The 15,828-nt window shown below is 40.5% G+C and overlaps 1 protein-coding gene across 1 annotated transcript in view; it reads right to left on the bottom strand.

Moving 5' to 3' along the window:
- The window catches only part of ERC2 (ELKS/RAB6-interacting/CAST family member 2), a 692,745-nt gene that overhangs the window by 415,910 nt on the left and 261,007 nt on the right, over positions 1-15,828 (bottom strand). Inside the window, 3 exon segments of the mRNA XM_030206769.1 lie at positions 3,615-3,709; positions 3,712-3,763; positions 3,765-3,782. Of these exon segments, the coding sequence (XP_030062629.1) occupies positions 3,615-3,709; positions 3,712-3,763; positions 3,765-3,782 (165 nt within the window).

The following is a 15,828-nucleotide window of genomic DNA, read 5'->3' as shown; positions in this document are numbered from 1 at the left end:
GCTTGATGCAGGGAGGCAAAAGGTAGCTGCATCAGAGGTGGGATTAAGGAACAAATGTTCCAACTTAGGTCAAGTGGGAGGTTGTCAGGAGTTGGTGCTGACATTGAAAGGGTGGGACCCATACATTCCCCTGGCCTGGTAATAGGTGGACAGGGGGAAAAAAAGGTTGAAGCGGAAAAATGAACTGTTTAAGTTGGAGTTTGTGCTGTGATGAAAGTGAACTGTTTACATTGGGGTTTGTGCTGTGATGAAAGTGAACTGTTTATATTGGGTTTTGTGCTGTGATAAAAGTGAACTGTTTAAATTGGGGTTTGTGCTACAACACTGACTCTCTCCCTAATCAGGAAAGTTGAAGGAACCTGAGAGAAAAGGGGCAGAGAAGGGAGCGCAAAGGGGAAGGGAGAGAGAGAGAGAGAGGGATTGTTTCAGAGGGAGTTTGGAGCTGAGTGGGGGAAGTGGTGGTGGAATCCGAGACGGACAGGGGGGGGGGACCACACCCACCTTGGAGTCTTAGTCCCAAGCAGGGAACAGCTAAGAGGGAAACCTCCAGACTGTAAAAGCGAAGACATTGAGCGAGAGAGCCCTGACTGTGGATTACAATATAGCTCTCCCCATGGTGGATTGCAAAGGACCCTGTGGAATTCCAAGCCCCAGAACGTGGAGCGTAAAAAGAAAACTTCCAGACTGTAAAAGTGCAGAGACCGAGCAGGGCAGGACACAGGCTGTGAGGGGGCCCTATCACGCTCCTCAGTGGCTGGGAGCTTTACTATATATATATACAGTATATATATATAGTTTACTGTCAGGGAAAAATTTATATATATATATATAAATTTTTCCCTGACAATAAACTATAACACCACAAACTGTCTATCAAATTATGAACGCAGTTTCTAAGTCCATAGTTCAAGTAAATTGCAGAGAAAATTCAATAGGGTTCCATCTCAGTAAAAACATTTTAACATTTTATCTCAGGACAACACCGATATCGAAAATTTCATCATTGGCTTGGACCCAACCCCTGGTGAATACCCAGCGGACCGAACCTGGTCAAACTTCGCTCTCCTCACCGCGGAAACAGTCACCCAGGCGATTAATAGGTTCTCCAACTCTCGCTGTAAATTGGATACCTGCCCCAGCTACCTAATAAAATCTGCCCCCCACTGCTTCATAGCAGACCTTACATCCCACTTAAACTACATGCTCCAACAAGGTCGCTTCCCTAAGGAAAATGGCAACATCCTACTCACCCCAATACCAAAGGATCCCAAAAAAAATCAAATGAAATCACTAACTACCGCCCAGTAGCATCAATCCCACTCGTGGTCAAACTGATGGAAAGCATGGTAACCAAACAACTTACTGATTATATAAACAAATTCACAATATTACATGAATCACAATCAGGATTTCGCCCCTTCCATAGCATTGAAACAGTACTAATTACCCTCCTAGCCAAATTCAAGCAGGAAAAAGCAACGGGCAAAAAGCATACTTCTCCTCCAATTCGACATGTCCAGTGTGTTCAACATGGTAAACCATAAAATACTACTAAGACTCCTACATTACTTCGGGATTGGCGGACACATACTTAGTTGGATCAAGGGTTTCCTAACCACTAGAACATATCAAGTGAAATCAAGCTCAAACATATCACCACTGTGGAAAGCAGAATACGGAGTACCTCAAAGATCACCACTATCACTGATCCTTTTCAACTTAATGATGACCCCTCTAGCCAAATCCTTATCCAACCAAGGCCTTAACCCTTTCATCTATGCAGAGCATGTCACAATATACATTCCTTACAAACGTGATCTGACAGAAATCACCAACAAAATCAAGCTCAGCTTGAATATCATGGACTCATGGGCAAACGCATTTCAACTAAAATTCAACACAGAAAAAACACACTGTCTCATCCTCTCATCCCAATACAATACGAACAAACCCACAAACATAAACACCCCAGATTATACCCTCCCTATCTCAGACAGCCTGAAAATTCTCGGTGTTACAATCAACCGTAACCTCACACTAGAGAACCAAGTGAAATCTACAACTAAGAAAATGTTCCACTCAATGTGGAAACTCAAACGCGTGAAACATTTCGCAACTTGATACAATCAATGGTACTAAGCCATGTAGACTACTGCAACGGAATTTATGCGGGATGCAAAGAACAAATTATAAAGAAACTTCAGACCGCTCAAAACACGGCAGCCAGGCTTATATTTGTAAAAACGCAATTCGAAAGCGCCAAACCCCTCTGAGAAAAAACTGCACTGGCTCCCAATCAAAGAACATATTGCTTTCAAAATCTGCACCCTGGTTCATAAAATTATCTAGGACGAAGCCCCGGGATATATGAAAGACCTCATAGACCTACCAACCAGAAACACAACAGGATCAACACGAACATACCTAAATCTCCACTACCCAAGCTGTAAAGGACTCAAATATAAATCAACCTATGCATCCAGCTTTTCCTACATAAGCACACAACTATGGAACGCATTACCAAAAGCCGTGAAAACAACTTATGATCACCTAAACTTCCGGAAATCATTAGAAACTAACCTGTTCAAAAAGGCATACCCTACTGACCCAACCTAAATGTCTGTACCCTGCAACACAAAGAAACCAAAGCTTGTAATGGCATATAATAACTGTTCCTCTTCTACGATTCCCTAATGTGTCTGTACACACTAACCTTATTCTACCACAACATACTGCATTTGTTCATACCGGAATTGACGAACGCCTTTACGGTACTATGTAAACCACATTGAGCCTGCAAATAGGTGGGAAAATTGGTGGATAAAATGTAACAAATAATAAAATAAATAAATCTAGAGGCGAATACCTTTGGCTTCTCTCCCTCTATACTAAATGGGGAGAATCCTTAATGAATCAGGCCCTTAACTTTGTAAATCATTTTACCTTACCTACACAGTATAGTTAAGATAAGCACTGTATTAGATCTATTTTTTAATTCGATCAAGATTCTTCAGCTAAGATGTTGAACTACCCTATAGAGCAGAAAACCAGCCTGATATTCAGGGGTAACCAAAAACATTTGAATTCATCTGTTGGCATATGCTAATTGTATATAAACATGTATGTACACTTTTGTCATGAGTATTCACTGTGAATATTCTAATTTCAGACATGTTTCTGATCAAAACTTGCTTGACGGGGTGGGGGAGAGTTATCAACATGGGCTACCGGTAAGATGGGTTATTCTTACTGTTAAGCCAGGTTATTAGTAACTAGGGGGCCCTGTTTTACTAAGCCATGTTATAGGCACTTAGCATTTTTAATGTGAATTAACCGCGTACGCACGCACAACCGAGTATGCCCTACAATATAGGTGTGCGCTAATTGTAGGCACATTAAAAACGCTAACGCGCCTTAGTAAACAGGGCCCTAGGTCTCATTGCATAAAATGGGATGAGCTAAAATAGCATTAGTTGTGGTTAAATAATCCATCTTAACAGAAGCCCACATTGAATTCTCCCTTATTCTTAAACTCACTCCAGATGCCCCTTCTTTGCTTCACCCCTAAAAACGTCAACAGCTCTAGATGTTATACTTTTTTCTTTTTAAAATACCTTTTTCTGGAGAACATTGATTTTTCTCTCCTTCACTTCCAACATGTCTTTCATGTCTCGTATTTCACCAGCTAGAGTGCCCTTTTCTTCTGTAGGTCCTGAAGGCTGTTTTGTTTTTTATTAAGACATGTTTCCTTCTCTTCCAGTCGCCAATCTCAATGCATCGACCTATGAAAGGGTTCACAAATATTAGTGTACCATCCTTTAAAATGCCTTTGCATACCCAGAACTCAAAATTGAAAAACTGGAACAAATATTTTTTAATTTCCAAAGTTTTTTTTTTAACTTTAGTGAAAAAGTACAAAGTAGAAAATCATGCAACACAATCCATGAGAATTGAAAATTTATATGGAACCTGAAGCAGGTTGAACAGAAATAAAACCATCTTTGTATTGATTGCACATCTCCAGAAACAATAAAGTAAAACTCACAAAATGCAAATAACATCAACAGAAAAGAAAGAGAGTAGCTTATCTTTGTAAAATAATTTCTAAAGCCACAACTTAACAGAAATATCAAAGCAAAAATATAAATGACAGCACACATGGGTACCTTGAAAGTGATTTACAATAGCTCCTTAAAAGCAGCTATGGCTCTGTCAAATTACCAAGGATAATATAATACTCTAAATTGAAGAAGACGCAACATATAATAAACTCATAGTTAAATAGATTTTAAGTCAGTGGTGGCTGCATCATTCCCTCAATTCAAATATGATCTCTATCCTAGATTTATACATACAAGTTCTGAGATGATTTTAGAAGTTCAATCCCAAACATGCCAAAATGGGATTCAACTGTTTCTTGACAGCAAACCAAAGGGTATTGTTTTTCTTCATTCTCTCTCTCTTCTCAGCTTCAAGGGCAAAGCACTTCTTTTTGAAGCAGACTGCCATTTAGGCATATCAAAGTCGGTTTACGCTAGTATTCTAGAAGAATGATTATATGTGTAAGGACTCTTATACAAAAAGCCCACTGCCCACACACATATGGAGCTAGATTCCATAAATGGTGCTGAAAAAAATCGGCACAAAAAAACCCTTGCTGAGGGCTATTCTATAAGCCACGCCATGTATAAAATAGCACTTAAGTCCCAGGAGTTGCACTTAAATTTAGAAGCATCCAATGAAAATGAGGTGGAAATACCTGCAGGAGCCCCCTTATACTATAATTGCGCGTATAACTAAAAACCACACACATGATTCACCCTGATCTGCCCTTGACCCTCCTTTTCCATACCCCCTTTTTCGGGACACATGTAAAAATTTCGACATGGATCACGTGCCTAAATTTGCACGCGTCCATCTTAATCAAGTCCAACTGGCGTCAATAATAACTTGTTAAAAAAACAATTATTGGTGCTACATGGCTAATTATCCAGTTAAGATGTATATACATGGGACACATGCCCAAATTTGCACACACACATCTCAAACTATTATAGAGTTGTTTTATAAATGAATGTTTAGGGTTTTCCACAGCAGAACACAATTGAAGCACCCTAAAAAGCTGAAAAGCTTTTAGTTTAGGACTGAACAATCACATCATGTTCATATCCAAAACACAGATTAAGTAATTTCTATAGACATAAGTACATAAGTATTGCCATACTGGGAAAGACCAAAGGTCCATCGAGCCCAACATCCTGTTTCCAACAGTGGCCAATCCAGACCTGGAAAATGTTTTTTTTTTTGTCAGCTAGGAAAACCAAACATATCTGTTTATTGAAGTTGAAAGAGAAAATAAAATGTGCTTGCCAGGAAACTGAGCTGCAGGGGCAATAGCAAAATGGTAAATAGGCAGAAAAAAAAAGAAGCAGAAAGAAATCAAATGAGATTGAACTAGCCACAGCACATTTCACCCTCCAAAAGAGACCATCATTTCTCTTCAATTTCTAAAAATTTACAAGGAGCTCTACAAATCCATTGTAAGTGTGCTGTCTCTCCCTCAATATTTTCCAGTTCATCCCACTTCCAAAATTCTTTTCCTAATCCAGGGGCCCTTTTACTAAACTGCGGGAAAAGGGCCATGCAGAAGAAATGGGGACATTTTCCCCAATGCACCAGGGCCCTTTTTACCGTAGCAGGAAAAAGCCCCTAAAAAATGGCCATGCAGTAAGATTACTCTTACCGTGTGGCCATGAGGGGGCCCTTGAGGTGGAGGTAAGGGCTCCTACGGTAACCCGGAGGTAATGGGGCAATGCACTGCAATGCCCAATTACTGCCAGGTTAGCTCCACGCTATAAAATTAAAAAAAAAAAATCTAGTGTGCCAGAAATGGCGCGTACTAGAAGCAGAACTACCACTGGCAGCCACGTTGGGCCGGCGGTAATTCCGAGTTAGCGTGCAGTGATCCTATGTTGGGTTTACTGATGCTTTTTAAAAGCTCCCCCCCCCCCCCATTGAATTCCTCCCATTAAGCCAAATAATTAAGAACATAAGACTAGCCATACTGAGACAGACCAATGGTCCATCTTAGCCCAGTATCCTGCTTCCAACAGTAGCCAGTCCAGGACACAAGTACCTGGCAGAATCTCAAAGAGTAGCAACATTCCTTAAGATAAGCAGTGGCATTCCCTATATCTATTTTAATTGATTAATGTATCCATGAAAAGTTTAAATAATCCTTCGATAACAAAATATTTGGAATGCTAATACATAGGCAGTCAGATTGGTATGATGTTAAAATAAGAAGCACAAGCGCAAGACAGTATCAATCCACAAAGCCCTCACAATGTAATGAATCAGAAACGCAAGGTTAGTGGTTACCAAGTGTCGGCGGGATGCTGTTATGTTGGGATCAATGAACCACAAGGATGAATAAAGAGGGATTTAACAATCTGAAGATATGAATGACTCAAAAAGTCAGAAGACCACAAAAACCTTAACCCACCAGAATAGCTCCTCTGAAGCCAGAAACAACTGAGACCCAATTTAGTAATTATAGTTGAGAATAACAACTCAATGTGCACAGCAGTATGCAAACATGATTTCAGGCCAAAAAACCTCTAACAGCTTCCAAAATATACAAGACTGAATAGTCATAAGTGTAACACTATACAATGGTATTTGAAAATATTAATGGGGTCAATTATATTTTACAATAATTTCACAAATACTTGAGAAAACTAGCATAACTGATAGTGTGACATAAATAATATTAAACTAATTCAATATACGCTCTAAACCAATCAAGTTAAAAGGGTGTTGAGAGATTAGAACTGGCACCGAGGCCTCCTCATCAGTGATCTTAGCATTAAGCATGCCTAGTAGCAATACCTAAAGGTTACCTATTTTATATTCGTTATTTATTTATAACATTTGTACCCCACATTTTCCCACCTATTTGCAGGCTCAATGTGGCTTACATAATTCCGCAAGTGGTGATTACCAGTTCCGGATAGGAGAAATACATAGTTGGGGCAAAGGGACAAATTAGGTTAGGTTACAAGAGGAAAGTTCGTCCTATGATAAGAGCTAAAAGTAATAGGTTAAACTTCAATCATGACAAAAAATAGCTTGAACAATTAGGATCATTAAACTGGAAATCAAGATAATTAGCAAAACAGTTGAGATAAAGAGAATACTTGTATAATTGCGTTTTGTTATTTGATTTATGATGAGTTGTTATTGTATGCTTTCTTAAATAAATAAGTTTTCAATAGTTTACGGAAGGTCATGATGTCGTGTGTTATTTTTATGGATTTTGGTAATTCATTCCAGATTTGCGTGCATATGTAAGAGAAGCTGGATGCATATGTTAATTTATATTTCAGTCCCTTACAGTTTGGGTAGTTATAAATGTGTATAGTTTAAAGCTAACAAAGAGAGTATACAGCATACATAGAAAGTATGCAAACAAAAAAAGCAGCACTGGGCCTTCAAGGCTGGGACAACATGAGTATTTTATTGAAAAATGACCCGACACGGGCCGTGTTTCAGCATTAGATAATGCCTGCCTCAGGGGTCAGAGTTTGGTTGTAATAAACCTAGCCCTAAGTCTTCTGGAGACAGGGAAATACGTACTCTTCTCAAATTTAACTCACCTTAGGGCATTACTAAAAAAAGTGTGAGCTAAATCCAAATAAATTGACTTAAAAATATAAATATTAAACATCCCTTACAGTAAAGTATTTATGGCACTTAACCACATACTTGCTCATTTTTCTCAGCATTTACAAATGTTCACAGGTGCCTAGTTATTGAAATGTCCTTCTAATGTCTCCTTAAGAGAAGGATGTTAATTGCATCCATGTCAATTGTGAATAACCTTAACATTCAGTAAATAACTTTTCTGTGCAGTAACTGCAGGAGACATGCTGGGCAGAGACTCTGCATTTACCATGCATTAATTTTTGCTGTTAAAGTGTAGTAAGTTCAACAGCTCACCACCCTTTAGGAAACGGGTACCTATATAATTGTAAATTGAGAAACCAAAAAAAAAAAACATTCTGCAGCCCCTTTCCACCTCACCCAGCCACCCTAGATAGGCTGATCCAATTCTAATTGTGTCCCGTAAAAAAAAAGAGTTGTAGTTCTGAGTTTCCTGAGAAAACCATTATGACATGTCTGTTTCTACAAAAGGGTAAAACCTGCACTGGAACAGTTTGTTTGGGTTGACAAGAGGGCACATCCCTTTGACAAAAGGATCCATGTCAGCTGATTAGACTAATTCATTCCTAGTTTTATTCCACAACATTCATAGCCTGGCGAGTCCTGCTTTTCTTAGACAAATCAGAGCTGCAAGTTCATCTATCCAATAAATTGAAATCAAGGATTGGGTTATTTATTTATTTATTGGGCTTTATGAAGAGATTCACTCAAGGCGGTGTACAGTAGGTACAGTTTAACATCAAACTTACAATTTAGTTAACAGCATAGCAAGAGGAAAACCTGAAAGCAGCAAACTGAAACCTAATAATAGGACTACCATGAAACAGGATCAAAATATATACACATTTAACAGCACTGAAATTCAAATAACAGAGGTTATTCCATCACTGCTGTGCTTACATCATATTATAACTAAAAAGCACACAATTATAATATTCAAATAACATTGCTATGATACTAATGCTTTTCTACACACAGCTTACCATATAGGTGAGGGACTAATGGCAGATATATAGATGGGGACAAGATGCATGGTACAGAGTCAGTTGGGATAAATAAATGGGTGGCTAAAGTAAAGGCAAGATCTTTGTACAGTTAATCAAGATATAAGGAACTGGTCTACGTTACAGTGTACGTAGCAAGCGCCATCCTAGGGGAAATTTAGCCAGGGGACAAACGTTGCACAGAAGCCAAACTCTGGCATCTACTGGTTAAAAACTCAAGAATAGAGACCGATTTTCCTCCAATATCTCCCTGCCCCTGTTGAAGATAATATAATGCTGTAATCATTGTATTAAAATGAACTGGGTTGATATTCAAAGCAGTTTAAAACCAACCAGAAATGGCTCCTGGCCAGTTAAATGACTAGTTCGGAGGTAACCAGTCATTTCAGCATCACTTAACCAGTTAGGTGCTAGTCTGACATTTTCAGGTGGCACTCTCTCAAAACCAGCAATTCCAAGGGGCGGAATCAGCACTTGACTGGTTAAGCGCCAATATTCAGCACTTACCCAGCTAAGGTAACCTTGGGCGTCTTTTACTAAGGCGCGCTCCACATTTTTAGCATGCGCTAAAATTATGGGCGCACTAAATGTTAGAGACGCCATAGGAGTGCATTGGCATCTCTAACGTTAACCCGCCCACAATTTTAGCATGTGCTAAAAATGTGAGTGCAACTTAGTAAAGACAGGGGCATAGTCAGACCTCGGCAGGAGGGGGGGCAGAGCCTGAGGTGGGGGGGCATTGTTTAGCCACCTCCCGCCGCCACTTTGGATCCCCCCCCGCCGCCGCAACTGCAACCCCCCCGCCGTCACCCCCCGCATCAGGTACCTTGTTTGCTGGCAGGGGTCCCCAATCCCCGCCAGCCGAAGAGTCTTCTTCAGCGCCAGTCGACTCCAGCGCCTTCGTTTTGTGATCATCTGTTTCTGACGTCCTGCATGGGGCTTACGTCCTGCATGGGGCTACATGATAATCACACAACGAAGGCGCCAGAGTTGACCGGCGCTGAAGAAGAACTCTTCAGCTGGCAGGGATTGGGGACCCCTGCCAGCAAACAAGGTACCTGATGCGGTGGCAGGGCGGGGCGGCGGCGGCAGGGGGGTCAAATGTAGAGGGGGCCAGGGTGTAATCTGTGGGGGCCCATGCCCCCTTGGCCCCATGTAGCTATGCCCCTGGTAAAAGATGCTCAATATAAACAGGACCACATAAAAGTCAAGCCTGTTTTTATGCAGTGCCCCACACCTGGTTAAGTGCTGAATATTGCACTTTACCAGCTATGCTTCAGTCAGCTCCACAAACCCAGAAAGTGGTATCAAGCATAGTGCAGGAGTAGCCTAGTGGTTGCAGCCCCAGCTTTGAGACCCAGAAGTGCCAGTTCAATCCCACTACTGCTCCTTGTGATCTTGGGTAGTCACTTAGGGGGTCTTTTACTAAAGCTTAGCTCGAGTTTATCTGCAGCAGGGCCCATTTTATTCCTATGGGCTCTGTTGCAGATAACTCAAGCTAGGCTTTAGTAAAAGACCCCCTTAACCCTCCATTGCCTTAGGCAAAAAATTAGATCGTAAGCCTTCCAGGGACAGAGAAATACCCAGTGTACCTGAATGTAACTCACCTTAAGCTACTACTGAAAAGGTGTGAGCAAAATCTAAATAATAAATAAATGCTGAAGCAAAGACATGGCCCAGTGTTGAATTTCTGGGCAAGCACCACTAGCTGAACATCAACCCAATGTTTACTACAAAGAAAGTATTCTTTTAAACAGTTTGGGGTTCAATTCATCCAAATTTTGACACTGAGAAAAATTTACAACCAAACAAAGGGTCTATTTTACTAAGCTGCGGTAAAAGGGACCTGCACTAGCAGCAGTGCGAATTTTTTGCTGCACGCAGAGTCCCCCTTTTATCACAGCAGGAAAAAGGTAGAAAAAAAAGAAATGTCCGTGCAGTAAATTCACACTTCCCAAACGGCCATTTCGGGGGGAGCCACTGAGGTGTCTGTAAGGGCTTCCGCCCTAACCTGGCGGTAACATAGCACCGCATGGCATTGCCTCATTACCACCAGGTAACCCCCTACAGAAATATTTTTGCAATATTTCCACTAGCCCCAGAAATGACACGTGCTGGGTGTAGAACTACCCCAGCACCCATGTTGGGCCTGGCAGTAGTACCAAGTTACTACGCGGCAAGCCTATTGCCACACAGCAACCCTTTAGAAAAAGGGCCTCAAAATTATGTGAAAAATCCAAAACCAAATAATCACACCTGATGTTTCAAAGAAGTGGGCATTTATCTTATGTGGACTTTAGGATAGCTGCAGGGCTGAATTGCATGGTCTTATATGGGTACAGAAGCAGGATCTTATATGGGTATAGAAGCACCTCATTATCCCTTTTCTGATATACATCCCTGCCCCTGAATGACATCACACACATCTGGAATAGGGCTCAGATTAAAGGCATGAAGCCAGGAACAGATGTCCATAATTCAACCTTCGACATTTCCTTCTTTCTTTTTTTTTCCCCTTGTCTTTTTAAATGCATTTTTGGCCAAATAATCCCATATGAATCAAAGGACAACAAAAGATTAACAATTAAAAAAGAAATCTGTTATTCCTTATGGCCACAAATCATACATTTAAAATGTGACCACTACAGAGCACATTCTTGGTTCACACTCATATTTAACTTTTTTTAAAATAATAATAAAAAAAAACAACTAAATGCTGATTTTCCTTACAACACATTCTCTGTCACCTATATCCAGGGATGTGCATTCCAGCAAAGAAAGCTTTTGATAAAGTTCCCAAGAGAGACTCCTGAGAAAATTAAAGACTCATGGGATAGGACGGCATGGTTCTGGTGTGGATTAGGAACTGGTTATTGTACTGAAAAACAGAGGCTTGGTTTAATGTCATTTCTCTCAATGGAGGAGGGTGAACAGTGGAGTGCCGCAGGGATCTGTACTGGGACCAGTACTATTTAACATATTATAATGATATGAAAATCGGAATGACGAGTGAGGTGGTTAAATTTGCAGATGATACAAAACTATTCAGATTGTTAAAACATGTGCGGACTGTGAAATATTGCAGGAAGACCTTAGGAAATTTGGAAGACTGGGCATCCAATGGCAAATGAAATTAATGTGTACAAATGCAAAGTGATGCACATGGAAGAATAATCCAAATCATAGTTACCAGATGCTAGGTTCCACCGTGGGGTCAGCACTCAAGAAAAGATCTGTTTGTCATTGTCGATAATATACTGGAATCTTCTGCCCAGTGTGGTGCTGGCAGCTACCAAAAAAGCAAACAGGGATGCTAGGAATTATTAGGAAAGGGAAGGTGAATAAGACTGAAAATACTATAAATGCCTTTGTATCGCTCCACGGTGCATCCCACCTTGAGTATTGCATTCATTTCGGTCACCGTATCTCTCAAAAAAAAAGATATAGCGGAAAATAGAAAAGGTTCAAAGAAGAGCGACCAAATGATAAAGGGGATGGAACTCCACTCGTATGAGAAAAGGCTAAAGAGGTTAGAGCTCTTCAGCTTGGAAAAGAGATGGATGAGGGGAGATATGATTGAGGTCTACAAAATCCTGAGTGGTGTAGAATGAGTAGAAATCCATTTTACACTCATTCCAAAAGTACAAAGACTAGGGGACACTCGAGGAAGTTACATGGAAATACTTTTAAAACAAATAGGAGAAAATATTGTTTCACTCAACGAATAGTTAGCTCTGGAACTCTTTGCTGGAGGATGTGGTAACAGTGGTTAGTGTATCTGGGTTTAAAAAAGGTGTTGGACAAATTGCTGGAGGAAAAGTCCATAGTCTGCTATCAAGACAGACATGGGAAGCAATGGCTTCCCCCCCGATCTTCTAGCCTCTTTTGTTTGTTTCATACATTTGTTTTAATAAAAATATTTTAAAGCACATCAGAACTTTTTAATATGCACTAGTTGACATAAATTTCATTGATTTATAGCTTAGTGCATGTCAAATCAATTTGGAATACACTAAATATTTTAAGAAGCATTAATAAGCCAAATGTGTGCTAATGAATGCACATCTCTACTTATATTAACCTCTGAAGAGGAAGCACTCTCACAGACTATTGCCAACCCATAACATGTCCCTATCTTCACTGCATGATTCAAGAATAGGGAATGTATCTTTTGTGACAATAAACAACCCTAAGAAGAACTACCAAAGGACAGAAAACATGTGTAATCTAGCGAGGCGACGCAAAACAAAAGGCACAAAAGGCATTCCTACATTGTGTCCCAAGAGCAAAAGCAGAGTAGGGGATGACACAGTGGACTTCCGGTGGGCGAACCTGATGTCAACAACAATCTTATTAAGCAAGTACCAATAATGGTGCTTGAGAATCTAGCGAAACACCTATGAGCATCATTATCCTTATGTACAACTGGTCTTGAAACACAGAATAGACCACATTAGGAACTGCAATGCTTATATATAAATAATCACTTTCACTCCAAGCCAGGGATGGGCAACTATGGTCCTCGAGGGCCACAACCCAGTTGGATTTCCAAGATTTTCCATAATGAAAAAGCATTGATCTTTTCGCACAGAATGGAAGGAGTACATGCAAATCAATCTCATGCATAGTTCATTGAGAAATCTTGAAAATGTGACTGGGTTGTAGCCCTTAAAGATCAGGGTTGCCCCTTCCCTCCCCCAGCTTCAAACCATGGTTTCTAAGGGACACTTCTGTAACTTGGTGCCTCCAGTGAGATGCACCACTGCCACACACTGAGAGTCCCATTCTCTAACGAATCTGTGCGCCAAGATGCCATTACAGAATACTATAATACTGCAAAAACCGGACTGAGCCACCAAAAAAATATTTTGTATATATATGGAATTGTATACCTCGTGTCACAACTTGCAAAAAATAACTGATATATGATATGTTTAGAGTACCCTCAGATATAAACCCACTATTCATGCAGACAATAAAGCTGCTAATCAGTGGTATAGCACTTCGTGCATCGGGTTACTCTTTAAAGATTTTTTTTTTTTGGGGGGGGGGTTTCACAATTCACACCAATCCCCCAATTGCTATAAATATCATTTAAACAACTGGCATAAATAGTTGTGAACTACTGTGCACCTATCTTGAAGCGGCCTCGCTGAAAGTAAATGCGAACTCTGAGTGTCCAACAGACGCCTTCCCCTGAAACCGCACCGACTCCGCGGGTTTTCAATGCTTTCATCAGGGGCAAGGTTAAGGCCATGATCTCTCTTCATCTAAATCATGAGAAGGACACTGCGAGACCCTGAGATATACAATTCATATATACACAAAATATATTTGGGGGCTTCAGTCCTGGTTTTTGCAGTATTTATATTTTATGTTTACCAGAGACAAGGATATTGGTTGATTTCGTATTCTGTAGGTGGACTTGTTACAGATACTAGCGTAAACCTGAACTGGTATGCCCAAGCACACGATGCAAGTGCATAACTCATTGTACTAGTGTAGGAGTAGCCTAATGGCTAGTGCAGGGAGCTGAAACCCTTGGAAACTGAGTTCCATTCCCACTATAGCTCCTTGTGACCCTGGACAAGTCACTTAGTTCTCCATTGCCCCAGGTACAAAAAAAAAACACACCTTAGATTGTGAGCCCACTAGAACAGAGAGAGTACTGCATATACCCCTGAATACTATAAATGGTGCTAAAAATTCTGCACACAAATTTGGACATATACCCAATTTGCATGTGCAGTTTAAATGAATAACATGCCTATTAGCACTGGATAATTGTGCCCTAACAATTATTGGTGCTGGGCATTAATTAAATTTGCATGGCCCAGATCTGCACATAAAACTTGCAAGCAGATCCAAAAAGGGGGCACAGCCAATCATGGCGGATTGGGGGAGTTCCTACAATTTATGTGCACTGTTACAGATAGAGGGGATCTGCGCTTAATTTAGGTACAGGGATTTACACCAGAGTTTCGTTGGTAATGAATGGTCTCACCTAAAAGAAGTCATGGTTCCCGGCAATTAAGAACCTTCTTCTATAAAGTTTATGCTCCTATATTAGGAGCATAATCTATTTTGGAGCATAGAGTATGCTCGTAATTTAGGAGCATAAATTATGCTCGTAAATATAGGAGCATAAATTTAGGAGCTTAACCTTTATAGAATAAGGCACTAAGCGACTAACTTAACGCCTAACTTTGAGCGACAAAAGACAGAAACTTTGAGTGACGTTTATAGAACAGTGCTAAGTACTATTTTTTTCACTGCCGATTTTTTTTTAGACACCATTTATTGAAATTAATCCATAATGTGTACATCTAGTAGTGCTATAGAAACGGTAAGTAGCAGTAGAAACTTCGTCCACTTATTTTGGAGTTTCCGTGCTCCACCCATATATACATCGTCTTGCAGTTATGAACTATAACACTTACCGCATTATTTTATAGATAGTGCAATTATGCACGCAGGTGCAAGTAATTACATGCTCCAGTAATAGAACACAGGGACTCAATATTGAAAAAATGCTGACTCCCAAATTAGGCCCCTAATGTAGCCTCTTGAACGTGTTCCCTATTTTCAGTCAAACTGAAACATCCATCTTATTTTAGGATTTAAAGTTATGCTCATAATTTAGGCCTGCCATTGTGTTTGCCTAGATTTATAAACCTACCCCCCCCCCCCCCCCCCCGATATTCAAAACTATTTAGCTGGAACAGGAACAGCTCCTGGCTGGTTAAATAGCATTTTCAGCGCCTAACCTTGGATATTCAGCAGGAGATAACCAGTTATCCCAGTTAGGAGCTCACCACTAACCGGCTACATTGCATGACACAGCCGATTAGGAGCAGATATTCAGCACAAATCCAGCTATGTTGAGTGGTCAAAATAGGCCACTTAAAGAGCATGCCCATCTTTGACAGCTAAAAAGTTAACCAGTTAGCGCTGCATATCGGCATAGCTGGTTAACTTTTTAGTGGACAAAATAAACCCGGATAGTCAATGCCAGTTGCCAGAAACAGTCCAGCACTGAGTGGCGGAATGGCCTAGTGGTTAGGGTGGTGGACTTTGGTCCTGGGGAACTGAGAAACTG

This window comes from Microcaecilia unicolor, chromosome 6, assembly GCF_901765095.1.
Source record: "Microcaecilia unicolor chromosome 6, aMicUni1.1, whole genome shotgun sequence".
Classification (NCBI taxonomy): Eukaryota; Metazoa; Chordata; class Amphibia; order Gymnophiona; family Siphonopidae; genus Microcaecilia; species Microcaecilia unicolor.
The sequence above is the reverse complement of the archived record's forward strand: the minus strand, read 5'-3'. Positions and strand labels throughout refer to the sequence as shown.